Source organism: Martes martes (genome assembly GCF_963455335.1).
Source record: "Martes martes genome assembly, chromosome: 14".
Classification (NCBI taxonomy): Eukaryota; Metazoa; Chordata; class Mammalia; order Carnivora; family Mustelidae; genus Martes; species Martes martes.
Window position 1 is genome coordinate 39530991 of NC_137902.1, and position 15113 is coordinate 39546103.

General features: G+C 39.6%; 1 protein-coding gene across 7 annotated transcripts in view; it reads left to right on the forward strand.

Annotated features, from left to right (window-relative positions):
* Positions 1–15113, forward strand: part of NCOA4 (nuclear receptor coactivator 4) — a 65259-nt gene that overhangs the window by 45809 nt on the left and 4337 nt on the right. For 2 of the 7 annotated variants that reach the window (XM_080822874.1, XM_080822878.1), the window contains 6 exons: positions 10397–10551; positions 12020–12160; positions 12334–12422; positions 12938–13046; positions 13591–13680; positions 14214–14360. In XM_080822874.1, the coding sequence (XP_080679000.1) occupies positions 10397–10551; positions 12020–12160; positions 12334–12422; positions 12938–13046; positions 13591–13680; positions 14214–14360 (731 nt within the window). Of the gene's footprint in view, positions 1–5238; positions 5386–5987; positions 6006–10396; positions 10552–12019; positions 12161–12333; positions 12423–12937; positions 13047–13590; positions 13681–14213; positions 14361–15113 lie in introns of those variants that run through there. The other 5 variants (XM_080822875.1, XM_080822880.1, XM_080822879.1 and 2 more) reach the window with 4 other exon arrangements.

The window sequence follows — 15113 nt, forward strand, 5'->3', positions numbered from 1 at the left end:
GAATGGCTTCACTGCGAAGACAGCCTAAGGAAGTAGTAGTCAGATACCCTAAGGAAGTGAAGGAGTGGGCATAAGGATATCTGGAGGAAAGTGCAAGGGCCCTCAGGCAGAAGTATCCTTGGTATGCTGGAGGAGCAGCAAGGAGGCATTTGTGGCTGGACTGAGGAAGCAAAGAGGTGAGGAGAGAGGAGTGGGGAGCAGTCATGAGGTTTCTGTAGGAATATTGGAGAGATACAATGGTGAATTATTAAGTTGATGAGCTACATAATAAAATGTGTTCTTTTATTATCATTCCACCATCATATAACTCTTACCAGAAGTAATAAAAATAGCTACCTATTATACTAATATAGGTATCCTCTGGTTTTTTAAAGCTTGCATTATGCCACTTTGCTTTATGAAAGACCTGCATTTGTGTCTGTTTTCGATAAGTGAAAGAAATCCAAAGAGGATTTTGCGTTTTATAAAAAAGGGCAAAAAACAAAAATGATGTTCAGCATTTGTTTTGTTGCAGTGAGCCAGTAGAGAGGCGGTATGCAGTACATGCACCAGCAGCTAGAATGGCACCGCCAAGCTCCTTTCCTGGGAGTTACACTCAGCATCTCAACATCAGGCCACCACAGCTTTGAACTGTGTCTCTGAGGACCAGTGCTTTATCTCAATTAATTTTGTGCATCTCTTTGACTTTTTCAGTAGCTGGAGCCTCAGACAATAAAGATTTATCACTGTGCATGATACACAATAAAATGTGCTCCTGGTTCAGAGAGCACTTTTTTAGGCATTGCTGAAATCAGTGAATTTAGTATTTCTGTTTGCAAGTCCAAAGTGACTATAATCAGGTATGTATGTATGGATTGTATGTATTGGATTAAGTTCAGTTTCATGGAGGCACCATAGATGTCCATGGCATTTTTGTTACTATTCCTGCTACTTTTTAGCTTTCTTAAAGCTTTTATCCACAACTTAGATTTTGGCTTTGTTTTCATTATGGATATGTCTGAATGCTTTGTTTCAGCATAGAACACACAAACAAGGTGAGTGGCCTAGGTGATATGGGGGCCAAGTTGAGCACTCTTACTTGAGTAGCTTTAGATAGTGTCTCTAAATAGTGTGCTTGTCAGAGGAGCTGCTATATAGTTCTTCTCAGCTTGCCTTTGCTCATTAAATTATAATATTTGGTCATAATTTCTAAAAATCACATTAAGTCTATAATACCTCAGAGCCTGACATGGTAATCATCCTCTTTAAAGTAGGTAGATTCACTAGCAAGAGAATAAAATAGTTATTTTTTAAAAACAGTGTTTCAACTTTTTTTTAAAATTAAGATTTTATTTATTTATTTATTTATTTAAAAGATTTTATTTATTTGACAGACAGAAGTCACAAGTAGGCAGACATGCAGGCAGAGAGAGAGTGGGGGAGGCAGGCTCCCTGCTGAGCAGAGAGCCTGATGTGGGACTCGATCCCAAGACCCTGGGATCATGACCTGAGCCGAAGGCAGAGGCTTTAACCCACTGAGCCACCCAGGTGCCCCAAGATTTTATTTATTTGGGGCATCTGGGTGGCTTAGTGGGTTAAGCCTCTGCCTTCAGCTCAGGTCACGATCTCAGGGTCCTGAGATCGAGCCCCACATCAGGCTCTCTGCTCAGCAGGGAGCCTGCTCTTCCCCTCCCCTCTTCCTTCCACCCCCACCTGCCTCTCTGCCTGCTTGTGATCTCTGTCTGTCAAATAAATAAATAAAATCTTTAAGAAAAAAAAAGATTTTATTTATTTGACAGAGAGAGAGAGAGAGTGCACGCACATGAGCGTGCACCTATGAGGGAGAAGCAGGCTCCCTGCTGAGTGGAGAGCCCTATGTGCAGCTCTATCCCAGAAGCCTGAAATCATGACCTGAGCCTAAGGCAGATGCTTAACCTACTGAGCCACCCAGGCATCCCTAAAATAGTTATTTTGAAGCTGTTCTTTTTGATTCTGATGTGAATGATTCATTCTAATTCTGTTAGCCATTCTTATCCCAAGTCATCATCCCTGATTTTTGCCTGGCTTGATTATTCACTGGAATCAAGATGTTACTCTCTGGTGCTAGAAGTATGTTTGGGGACACTTGAGGCGTACTATTCCTCTTACCCAGCATTGCCTAGAGTGCTCTACAGATGTGACAATTTGGTTCAGTGAAGGAGTGAATAACTGACCATATATGTTAAAAGGTTTTTGATTGCCAGTTTGGTTATAGATAAGAAATTAAGTCTTTTAATACAAGTACTGATTTCATAGGAACATAATCTTAGGTGTATTTTGAATTTAATTTTGACATTATTGCTAGTCCCCTGGGCTTGAAAGAAGAAAATATATTACTTGTTCACTTCCTGTGGGAAAAACCACAAGATATTTATCATAAAATTAGGGATAAAATGGTATTATTACTGTGATGGTAGATGTTTTCCTATCCTTGACTGTATTATGGACAGAAGTTTCAAGTTGAAAATAGGGCAGGGCCCCAGTTCTGAAAGCCTACCAAACTTCTGGGATGTCAGCTAGAATTTCTGTGGTACTGCAAAAATCTTAGGAAAAAACATCCTGAGTTGGCTCAAGTACTTAACTGTACTCAGGTACAGTTAATATTTCCCCCTTTAACTCACAGACTTCCTGATGTTTGTGAGTCTCTATAGCTGAACTTTGACAGGTCTGGACTCAGGAAAGATGCTTTATCTCAGTGCCTGTTCTGGGATCATGGTGTCAGTGGAAATACCCTTGTTAGTTTTGTCTTGTTTGAGAGAAAACTAAAAGTAGTGTTACACTAGAAACATTTCCACCTCTGAAAAACCTTCCTGAATTAATGCAGGCCTTAAGTGTGACATCAAGTTGGTTATCTATGTTTAATGAAGAACTATACTTAATCTGGCTGTCTGAACTTGAACATTTGCTTATCATTTATTCATCTATCCATTTATCAAACATAAGTCTTGTTGAATTTAGGGTCACAGCACTGCACAACTTCAGGGACACCATTCTCTTTATGTCAGTGCAATAGAGCATGTAAAGTGAAGAGGGTTGGTAATGCCAAGACACCCTTATCAGGCTATCTGTTCAGCATTAGGGTGTACAAAGCCAAATAAAACATGATACCTTCTCCTGGAGGTCTCAAGCTAAGGAGGCAGACATGTAACATGTAATTACAGTAATATGTTACAGGTGTCATGCTGGAAACCTGTACTGATTAGAGTGGGTCCAGAGGAAGGAGCAGCTAACTCTGTCGGCCCAAACTAGTGAGGAGTGGGGTGCTTGGTCAGGAAAGGCTTCATAGTGGTGGGACTTGAGCATAGTTAGAAAAGCATACAGGTGGGGAGAAGGGAACTGGTATTGCTGGTGCAGAGCACTGGGAGAGCCAAGCTGGACAAGGTGAACCAGCCTGGATGACTGTGGATAGAATAGCTGTGTAGCAGGTCACAGTGTGGGGCTTCCCTGAGGAGATGGCAGGAGAATCATGTTGGAACAAGAAAATAGAGAACTTTATTAACTTTGTAAGAAATTTGGACTTTATCCTATAGGCAAGTAGGGAGTCATTGGAGAGTTATAGTTTATGATGATCTACTAGGAGTGGATGGTTCTCTTGTTCTGAGACAGCATAGAAATCTTGAAGCAGAAGAGGTAAAATAGGAACATTTTATAAAGTTGTAAGGGCAAATAATGAAGTTTAAGGGAGTCAAGGGGGAACCTACAAAGTAGTTTGAATGAGGAATTCTAGATTTCTTTTTTATTAAGATTTTTTTATTTATTCACTTGAGAAAGAAGCAAGAGCATGAGCTGGGAGGAGGAGCAGAGGAAGCAGCACACTCCCTACTGAGCAGGGAGCATGACCGAGGCTTGATCCGAGGACCCCGTGATCATGTCCTGAGCTGAGGGCAGACATGTAATCACTGAGAAACCCAGGCACCCCTGGAATTCTTCTGGATTTTTATGGTTTTGTCCTCCACAGTCTTTTTATGTTTATATAATATTGAATAAATCACATCACTATAGTAACAACTAAAACTGGCATAAGCTGACAGAACAAACACTAACTCTCAGTTACTGTAACTCAGGAATTCAAGTGAGGGAGAGCTGGAGCATTTAGTGTGTGGAGGTGTTGGTCAGGATCTTTTAGAGAGGGTGTAGAGACTACTGGTTATGTAGGTGATAGCACAGTTTCTACTGTATTTACATTGTGAGTATTTTATAGGGGCATCTAAAAGATGAAAGTTCTTGACATCAGTTATATTTTGATAGAGAATTCCTTTTCTAGACATTTGACTTCAAGTACAAAGGGCCAGAAAATTTAAACTTTCATCATTTAGAAGTATGTCTAATTTTTTATCTTTACAAAATGTGTTATCCAATGAAGAAGAAATTGTTTTCTTCTTATTTCTGGTAATTAATATCTGAAACGGGATCCCAGAAACTTTGCGCATCATAGATAAAACAGAGCCTCCACAAAGTCTGTTCATCTGAAATCTGAGGGTTTCTTAATTGAAGGTGATGGCCGTTAGTGTTTCCTTTGCTTTTTTTTCATATAGTTTTGCTTTACTCTTACTATTTACAAAAATAGTTTCATGTGCATAGACAAGAGCAAATACTTTACATTAATAAGATTGATTGAAAGGGAATGACTAGTGCTGTCTAGATTTTGTCTTCTGGCCTGATTGGATATACAGGCTGTAAGGGTTGTTTTTGGAGAAAAGGACACCAAATTAGTTGTACTATGAGCATGATAATCAAACAGGAATACTGTGTGCCAGGTACTGTCGTAAACATTTTACATATAATTCATGTAATTCTCATTGAGTTGGCGACAATAATAATGGACACCTGGAACAAAAGGCGAGGGCTGAACTCCAGCTGTGCTGACAGTGATTATCTTGGAGGCATAAACTACTGGGCAGGGACATTCCAAGAATAACTCGGTAAGCCTTCAGAAGACCCACGGTTGTTATTTCTCTGTAGTAAATAGCAGCAAAATCCTTAAGCCATAGACGCCTTGACGACTTGGAGCGCGGAGCGGGGTGGACAGAGGCTACGAGCTGGAGCAGCTGGGCCGAGGGGAGTTTGGAGAGGGGCCCCTGGGAACCGGCTTCCGGAAGCGGCGGGGCGGGGAGGGAGGAGCCACGCCCGAGCTTTGCTAGCCGCTGCGGGGTCTAGGGTTGTCGGGGGAGGGGAGGTGCCCGAGTGGGCGGAGCCTCCCTGCTCGTCCCCGGCGCCGACGTGCGCGCTCCCAGCCGCCGAGGTCTGCGGCCAGTATCAGGTGGGGTGGGACGTGGCTCGTGGCCTCGGGAACCTTCGGCACTCCAGTCGCGGTCAGAGCGGCTCCGGTTCGGCAGGCTGGTCGCGCGGCGGACACCCGCCTGCGAGGTTCGTCGGGCAGCCCAGGGGCGCTGCCGGAGGGCTCGGAGTCTCTTGCCACGCTGGGGTGGGGAAGGGGGCTCTGCGGCCCCGGCTGTGCGCATGCGTGCTGAGCGGTGACCCCCCCGCCCCGAGGGCTGCGGGTTCCAGGGACCGTACCGCGGCTTCGTAGGGCTGCTCTGCTCTTAGAAAGTGTTGGGGTACCTGGAAAGTTGCATGAATCATTGTTGCTTTTAATTAGAAAAGTCTTACTTGGCATTAGGTGGGGAATTTTGTGGTCGGTTTGCAGTTACTGCTTCGGAAAGTTGATGTGCTCGGTTGCTGTAGTTAACAAGTATATAGATCCCACCGAAGTAAACTCTGAAGTGTAAATCTTAAAATATGCTATCGTGATTTCATGGTTACTTATTTTGTGTAAGTCTCTTCAGGTATTAACCTTTATTTGCGAGGTGTAAAAAAAATTACGGAGAATCAGATCCCGAATTTCAAAAATACTCGTGTTGATAAAGAATTAAAAGTGGGCTGAGGCTAGGGTAGGACATATATAGCATTTGAGTGAACTGTGAAATAAAAAAATAACCTTTTTTTTTTAAAACAATAAAGAACGTGTGACGAAGAAATGTCTCAAGGTAATGTGAAATATTAATTATAATTAATATTTTTTCCGGAAAATTTGTACAGTCTAATCTATATTGTCTCATCAAAGATAACCAAATTGGCAGTATTTCAGATTTAGTAATCCATACAACATAGATGTATGCTGTGGATTATTTTTTCAGGCCGTAGGCTTCTAGCAATGATTTGGATGCCAGGAAAATAAAAAGTGGACATCTTTTTTGGAGAGGAGGGGCAGGTGAGAAGGGTGACAGACAGTGAGAGCTGGAAGGTGCAGTTAGAGATGACCTGGCCTAAGCCTTCAAATAGACAAATGGAACTTTGTGATACAGATGTGGGATCAGAACCAAGGTCGCTTGCTGTGTCCTTCATACTTGGCATGGCTATTTGGCAGTGTTTTGATTATTCCGAAACTATCATGACATGCACAGGTACTGTTTGTTTTGTTAGCATTATCCCAGGAAGAAGTTCTAAATATAGTCATAATTTCGTTGGGGAGGGTATGTACTATGGTGAGTGCTGTGAATTGTGTAAGACTGATGAATCACAGAGCTGTACCCCTGAAACAAGTAATACATTATATGTTAATAAAAATTGTCATAATTTATTGAGGACTATGAAAATGGACAGAATCTTAGTGGAAGTTATTCTAGTAGCATGCCATTGGAATGTTCATTCTTTTTTTTTTTGGAATGTTAATTTCAAACTTTAGTATTGGCAAATAAAAGTAATTTGTGGGTGATAAGACACTAAAGGAAGAACAAGCTGGTCAGAGAGCATCCAGGACTAGACCTTAGGAACTTTAGTTCTGAACTCAAGCCTGTGGTCTTTAGATGGGTCGTTTAAATTGTCTGGGCCTTAGTGGCTTCATCTATAAAAAGAGAACAGTCTACAAAAGAGATGGCTAAGAGATTTTCAACTTCAAAGTGTGGTTTGTGCTGGTCACTAGAGGGTTATAGTTTTTTGGAAATTTTATGGTTAAACCACATGATAATGATTTAGCTTCATGTGTGGTTAGTTGCTCAATTCTGGTTTCATGATCTTTGGATTTCATAATTAGATTTGTGCAAACCACTGTGCAAAGATAGCATATATAGTTTGTAGAACTCTTTGGGGAGAGCTCTAGGTTTTCCTGGAGCTTTATTTATTTGAGGGGTGCGTGTGTCTCTCCCTCTTCCTCCCTCCTCCCCTCCAAACCTAGTAGGACAGGAATCCTAGAGGCAGGAAAGTTCTAGAAGCACTTGAACTTTTGGCTTTGTCTCAAAAAATGTACATTTAAGACAGTCTTCTGTTGAAGGTAGTGGGGCAGTGACATATGGGCTCTAAAGACCCTTATTAACAAGATGACTGCTTTGAAGGGTAACGTGAAAACAGGTGATAAATATGTGGGGAAAATCAGTTTTGTAACTTAAATCTCATCCTGCCTTCTGTCCATAGCTGATAAAGAGAAAACCCAGTTTGTGTACTTTTGCCGTATTTTGTTCCTGTTAGACAGTTTTTATAGTACTTGTAATTGAATGCAGAAGACCTACTTTAGGGATCTAGTAATAACAGCACTTATATGCATTTGACTTTGCCACCTGTGTGATCTAGAGCTCGGGTTTGGCATTGTGAAGTACATTTTAATTTATTATTTATATATTTACTTATTTTTTAAAAAAGATTTTGTTGTTGTTGTTGTTGTTGTTTTTTTGGTCAGAGAGAGCGTGAGTGCATACAAGCAGGGGGAGCAGCAGGCAGAGGGAGTTGCAGGCTTCTTGCTGAGCAAGGAGCCTGATGTGGGACTTGATCCCAGGACTCTAAGATCGTGACCTGAGCTGGACGCAAACACTTAACCGACTGAGCCACCCAGGTGTCCCAGTACATTTTAATTTAATTTTATTGATTGCATTTTACACTGTGCCAGGCATTATGGCATTCCATACAAATGATGAAGACCTAAGAATGGGAAATTTGGCACAAGTGAAAGTTGGTTAATAATTGGAAAGATAGCTAAACATGCCTTGCATGTAACTTTTAAGTGCAAAGTGAAGCAACTTGTAATGAGGTGATAGTCTAGCTCTCCACATATGAGCCAGCAGTTCACTTGTGTTGCACAGGTATTGTTCAGGGTCTCTACAGTGTGCACTAAGTGTACACTAATGCCTGTGCTTAAAACAGGTCAGTTTACAGTGTGAAAAAGAAGTTAGCAAAATAGTTACAGCTGGCCTTTTGAGGGTTAAAAAAAAATTCCACAAAGATTCCTGTCAAATTTAGTTAAGGAGGCCCTTCCTTTTTAGAGGTCATTATGGGGAAACAGATTGAGGTAGCGAAATAACAGGGAAGTTACAAAGTTTCTTCATCTTTCAGTTTCTTAGAGGATCTCTGATTCCTCAGTATGTATCTTTCCCTGAGATCCTCAAAAGAAAGCCTATTAGTTTTCTTCTTCCCATCATTTTATTTGAGGATGGGGGTCATACCACTTTTGTCCCTTCCCAGCTTTTAGCCAGCGATGTGGTCCTGAACTCTAGGCTTGCAGGTACAGTCTAGGCCAGAGGTCACTTGCTTTCAGATGAAGAGTCAGCCTTTTGGGGGATCTACACTGGGTAGGCTGCCATTCAGCCAAAAGCTGGCTTCTTTGAGAAGGTCTCTGCCTTCAGAACTGACAGGAGGTTCTTTCATGTGTTCCCTCAGATGTCTCCTGGTAATCCTCCTCTGCTCCCTTTGGGTGATTCTGAACAAATCTAAGTCTTTTGAAGCGGTCACCAAGTATTTGAGTGTCGTAATCAAGTCCTCCCAGAGACTTATCTAGGCTAAACAGCTTCCCTTCCTGGAGAAATTTTTCATGGTTTGAAGGTCCCTTTGCCTGTTCTAAACTGTGTTATTCAGAAAGAAATTTTAAATTTAGTTTAATAAACATGGAACAGCTTAGTCCTGTGACAAACACTATACTGTTGGTAAATGCAAATGGCGTGTTTTCTCTCAGACCCAGCACAGTGCTAACTCATATAGAGGTTACTTTCAATTAAAAATCTTCATCCTTTTAAAAAACATTTTATTCTCTTCCACTTTGTCCTCCCCTATTCAAGTTTTAAAAATTTACATTTTGTTTTATCAAATTTAACAGCTGTGTAGAGATTGTTGTGGAATCTTTTTTTATCAAAGTCACTTGTTAACTGCAACTGTAATACCTGCTTTCTGTTTTTTTTAAAAATCCATATAATTAGGAAAAACAGGGGAGTTTGGGGAAAAACATACCTCTAAAAACTTTATAGACTGGCTTCATTCAGTCTTCTATCCTTTTGACTTGTTTGTAAAAAATAATCTTAGGATTCCATGTAGTTGTACCTGTTTATCTCATATTCACTTGTTCCCGAAGATAGGATATCACCTTGACACAGGACATACTGTTGAGCATCCGGATAGAGTGTGGCTGCAGGACTACATTGAGTGGCTGGTTTAGTAGAACTGTCCAAGAAGGAAATAACTTTGATGTCATCGGGCTTAGTGAACACCTGCTGGGTTACATTGATTACTGCTTTTTTCTAAGTGTTTAGAAACCATCTCTGATTCTAGATCTATCTAAGATAGACACCAGACTTCTTCCAGTGGTTTTTGTCAAGTTTTGCTTCATTGTTTTTCCAACCATCTTCTTCTCAGTCTCTTATCATTTTATCATTGCTTGCGTGCCGTTCTTTCCACTTCTATTTCTTATCTCTTGTAAACCTAAGATGATTAGAAAACTCTGTAGTTTCCCATACCAATGTCTGTAAGCACCTCCCTTATATCAGAATCCTTTGAAATTACTTTGTTAGATTTACAGTCTTGAGAGCATCCTACCTATGAAACCATTCCTAAAGCCTTTCTAAATTAAAAAAAAAAAGTCACACCTTAAAGAAAATAATTTAAAACTTCCATTTTCCCAATCAGTTTAGGTAAATGCCAGATCCAAACAATGTTCTTAATTCTGCTTACCAGGTTAGTAGTTTGTAGGTTTATAGTTGCTTTTCAAAGTAATTATGGATCCTTCTAGACCTTTCAGAACAAGAATATGTGCCCCCTATGTGTGTTATAAATAGAAACTTGCACGGTAGTGTTCTTTTAACTTTTTGGAGGCTATATGCCATCTCAGTTTAGGAAAATTAGTGCTTTTTGTTTTGTTTTTTTAGGAATAATCTGTTCACATTTAAAATGTCACTAAAGTACATGCATAGAATTGTAGGGTAGAGATGCAGTAGTGGTGGGCAGGGAAGAAGAGGCAGTATTTATTAAGGGTATACCGCGTACCGGGTCCATGTTGGAAGTAATTTAAGTAAGTTAGTAATTGGGAGCTGGTTGGAATGATCATTTGGGGGATGATTGAAAGGTGGTTTTTGGTTGTAATTACAGTGCAATTTAGATTGTTCTTTTTTTTTTTTCTTCAAAGGAACAGTGAGCAGAATGAGTACCTCACAGGACCAGAGTGGCTGCTCCAGTACTAGAGAGCCTCTTTTGAGGTGTTGTGATGCACGGAGGGACTTGGAGCTTGCTATTGGTGGAGTTCTCCGGGCTGAACAGCAAATTAAAGATAATCTGCAAGAGGTGTGACGTGTGCTTTTTTCTTTTTTCTTCCCTTGTCTAGTTAGAGCATGGCTCTAACCAATAGAGCTTGCTATTGGTGGAGTTCTCCGGGCTGAGCAGCAAATTAAAGATAATCTGCAAGAGGTGTGACGTGTGCTTTTTTCTTCCCTTGTCTAGTTAGAGCATGGCTAAGGGCTTGGCTTCTCTGTGCCAACCAAAAAGTTTCACCTGATGCCTTGCATGGTATGCCTGAAATGTTGGTACCTTTGATTCCCAAGTGAAATTAAGCAGATGGTAGAAGAGTCTGAAAAACCTTGTACTACCTTAAAGAGTTCAGTTCAGCATGTATTTTTTATAATTGCTCCTCTGTGTGGTCCCTGTGCCAAGTACTGCCCTCAGTAAAAAGTAACAAAATGAATGAGTACCATACTTCCCAGCTGTGTGTCCTTAATGCGTGTATTTTTTATAATTGCTCCTCTGTGTGGTCCCTGTGCCAAGTACTGCCCTCAGTAAAAAGTAACAAAATGAATGAGTACCATACTTCCCAGCTGTGTGTCCTTAATGCATGAAGTCCTTAATATACTTCATCATGTCCCCTGCCATCTTTTAACTTAGTGATGGCATGGTTTTGGTAGTGGCAAGTAGGTGGTGGCATGGTTCTGTAAATAACTTTATCTGTTAGATCAAGCCAGAATGAAATCTCTTTGTTCCATTGACTTAATATTATTCTGATGGTCAGTGAGAAGACCATGTATTACATGACTTTGAAATACAACTTTATTACACAGAAGAAATTTGTTTTAAAATAGTTCCTTATGTGAATTCTCATGAATAATTTATAACTGTTCTGATTTCTGTCCTTCGGATTTTTATATTTGTTCTTTTTTGAATTGCTGTTTATGCTTCTAGAAACATTTAGTTTATAGGTTTACTTAAACTGTCTGTCCTTGTGGTCTTCTGTCTGTTCACAGGTAGTCGCACATCTCTTTACTGAATTGGCCTACTGTAAATAGATTGCTTATTCATAGAATGAAAAAAGAGATAAGGGCTAGCTATTAATACTCCTGTCTTACTCCACTGGCAAATTTGTAAGACTTTAGGTTTTCAACTTGTATGAAAAACTGAGGGGGATCAGCATTGCATGATCTATCCTTTTATTTTCTCTTTATTACTTTAGCTCACCCAAATAAACTTGCTAATCTTTGGAGAGAGGGGGTATTGAAGGATGATTTTAGAGCTTATGAATGTTTTATGGCTGGAATTCTTAAACTGGGTCCATGGTTTTGCTTTGGGGACCATAAACTCCAGAATTACAGGCAAAATTTTGAGTATATAATATGTATTTTCTGGGGAGATGCTCCATAGATATGATTGGATGACGAAAAGGATTTGTGAACCCCCCGTAAGTTTAAGAAACTCACCATTTTGTGGGAAACACCATTCTTTGGGCTTTTAACAGCAGTGAGGCTAATAGGTATGTGTTTCCTAGGTTAAAGCCCAGATTCACAGCTGCATAAGCCGTCACCTGGAATGCCTTCGAAGCCGTGAGGTGTGGCTGTATGAGCAGGTAGATCTCCTCTATCAGCTTAAAGAGGAGACACTTCAGCAGCAGACCCAACAGCTCTATTGGGTAAGGAGGCTGTAATCAGTTTGAGTATGGTTTCTGGTTTCCAAAGAATGTCTTTCCTATAATGTAGCATTAATAAAGATCAGGTATATGTTTAATTTCAAGTGCTGTTTGTTAACTTGGATATATTTGGTGCTTTTAGTATCACTGGCTACATGGTTCCATTTTTCTTACAGTTACTGGGCCAGTTCAATTGTCTTATTCATCAACTAGAGTGCACCCAAAACAAAGATCTAGCCAATCAAGTTTCTGTGTGCCTGGAGAGGTAAAGATATTTTTTACTTCTTTTGACTTTTGGCTCTTTGATTTGATATATGTATTTTATTTTTTAAAAGATTTTATTTATTTATTTGAAAGAGATATCGAGAGAGAGCAGGAGTGGGGGGGCAGTTGGGGCGGGTGGGGAGAGGCTCTCCACTGAGCAGGGAGACTGACATGGGGCTTGATTCTAGGAGCCCCGAATCATAACCTGAGCCCAAGGCAGATGGTTGACCAACTGAACCACCCAGCTGCCCCAACTTCGATGTATTTAAAAAACAAGTCAATTTTGTGACTTATTGTATGTCTTGGATTTAACCTGACTTCTCTTTTCCTGTGATAAGATCATCTGACTTTATATACTTAATATTATACCTGATGGTACATAGTGAAGTCATCTGCCTTTGATGAGTTTCTTAGAAAAATAAAGTACAGTTATTTCAAATCATTCACACTTTGGCTTTTGTTTTAGATTAAAATCATTATTCCTTAAAAATAGATTTTGTTTATTTTTTTCTCCAGACTGGGCAATTTGACCCTCAAACCCGAAGATTCGACTGTCCTGCTGTTTGAAGCAGACACAACTGCTCTGCGCCAGGCCATCACCACGTTTGGATCCCTCAAGACCATTGTGAGTAGTGTTGATCTCAGATAATTCATAGAGCACTTCTCAAATCTGTGGACTCACAGATGGTCTTGAAAATTTTTACTATGAATAGTGGCTTTCTTGAGCATTTGGTATGCTTTAGAAGTTTCATGTTCTGATTAAGTTGATAGAGCATTAGGCTGGTAGTTCTTGGAATGTGGAACTGACTCACTCACAACCTCCAGAATTCATCTTATATCCTTTTACATAACTTTTGACATATTTCTTATAAAGTCTATGACTTGAATGGTCTTTAAAATAAAAAACTAAACACGGTCTCATTTGGGTCTTGTAAAAGCAGTAATACTACCAGTTCTGGTGAAGAATTCTCTTGTATAGTGAGTTATGTAGTAGAGAATTCTCAGATTTCGTAACTACTTGTGTAGGTCATTGAATTTAGTGTAAAGAATATTCTAGTGAAATGATAATGCTTTGCTTATTACTTTTGAAATTGAGGAATTACAGTTTCACTTTTTTGGGATGAAAGCATAATGTTAATAAATGTGATTAATTTCCTTTCATTTTATAGCAAATTCCTGAGCACCTGATTGCTCATGCTAATTCATCAAATATTGGGCCTTTCCTGGAGAAAAGAGGTTATATCCCATTGCCAGAACAGGTAAAATGTCATTTTTGTTTCTGGTAACTAAGTTATTACTTGGCTTATATGTCTTTTGGCTTTTGAGTAAATCACTTTTATTTATTTACTTTTTGGTACCATTTATTTGCAAAAGGCACCAGTAGAAATGAGTTAATTTATGCAATTAAACACTCCCTTTGAGACTGAATGTCAGACAGAAATTTAGAGGCTTTATAGGTGTTACGAGAAAAAGTCAATTGTTATCAATTAGTTCATAAGACATATTATCACTAGCTCTCTGATTGGGGTAGTTCTTTCTTAGGGAACCTTCTCTTTATAATTCTTAAGGCAATGTGAATATGAATGCTATATGTTTTGAATTGAGAGCAACCCTGGAGATGAGCTGTACTTCTTGTTTTATAATTGTGAAGATGGAGGGTTAGGGAAGTCATGTGATATGTGCAGGGTCAGTGGGAAGCCAAAATTAGAAAGTGTGGATCTCCTGCTTTTCTGGTGAACCTTCCATGGCATTTGGCATTGCCTCGTTAAGCAGCAGAGTATTATGTGATTAGCAGAAGTCAGCATCCAGCACCACGGCTGTCTCTCTCAGCGAATGGCTCCTTGGAAGCAAACCTGCCAGTGGTCGTCAGGCTCCTTACATCCCCAGCACCAACCTCCAGGACTGGCTCACCCAAAAGCAGACCTTGGAGAACAGTCAGGTGTGTTGCTGCCTTTATTGTTTCTGAGGTAGACACAGTAGTAGTAGACGGTTTTAGTTTTTAACTTATGGTTTATGTCTTTGTTTAGTTTTTAGTTCTAAACTGAAAATATTTTTACAACTCTTTATTACAACAGTGACACCTCTTCACTACAGATAGAAAGCTTAGAAAACAGAACCATAAGGAAATACAAACTCATAATCCCAAAATTCAGAGCTAACTACTGTAACACTTGTTTATATATTTCCATTTTTCTATGTGCACATATACTTCAGAAACATGATTCTGTAAATCCTGTTTTGACTGGATTTTTTCCACTAGTAGAGCACAAGTATGTTTCTCTTTAATTTCTTCCATAAAATCCTTAATAGCATATAATATTTTATTGATTGGCTATAACTTAAACTCCAGTTTTCTAGGTATAAACAGAGTTCCCCTAAACAGCCAGGAGTTCGTTTGTGCACATTCTTGATTAGTAAAATCCTAGAAATTGCATTTCTAGATTATAATTCTGCATACCCTTTAAGACTTTGGATACATATCGCCAGTTTGGCTTTCCAGGAAGTTGGTACTAGTTTATATTCAGAAGAATACGCAGCAGAATACTGAGGGTGCTTCCTTCCCTGAAACTTCTTGAATAGTGAGAATCATATTTATAAGTTTCTTTTTTTAATAAGTTCCTTTTTTCTCCAAATTTGATACAAAGTAACAATTTTACTTGTTTTGAAGTTTTTTTGCTTATGGAGGTTGAAT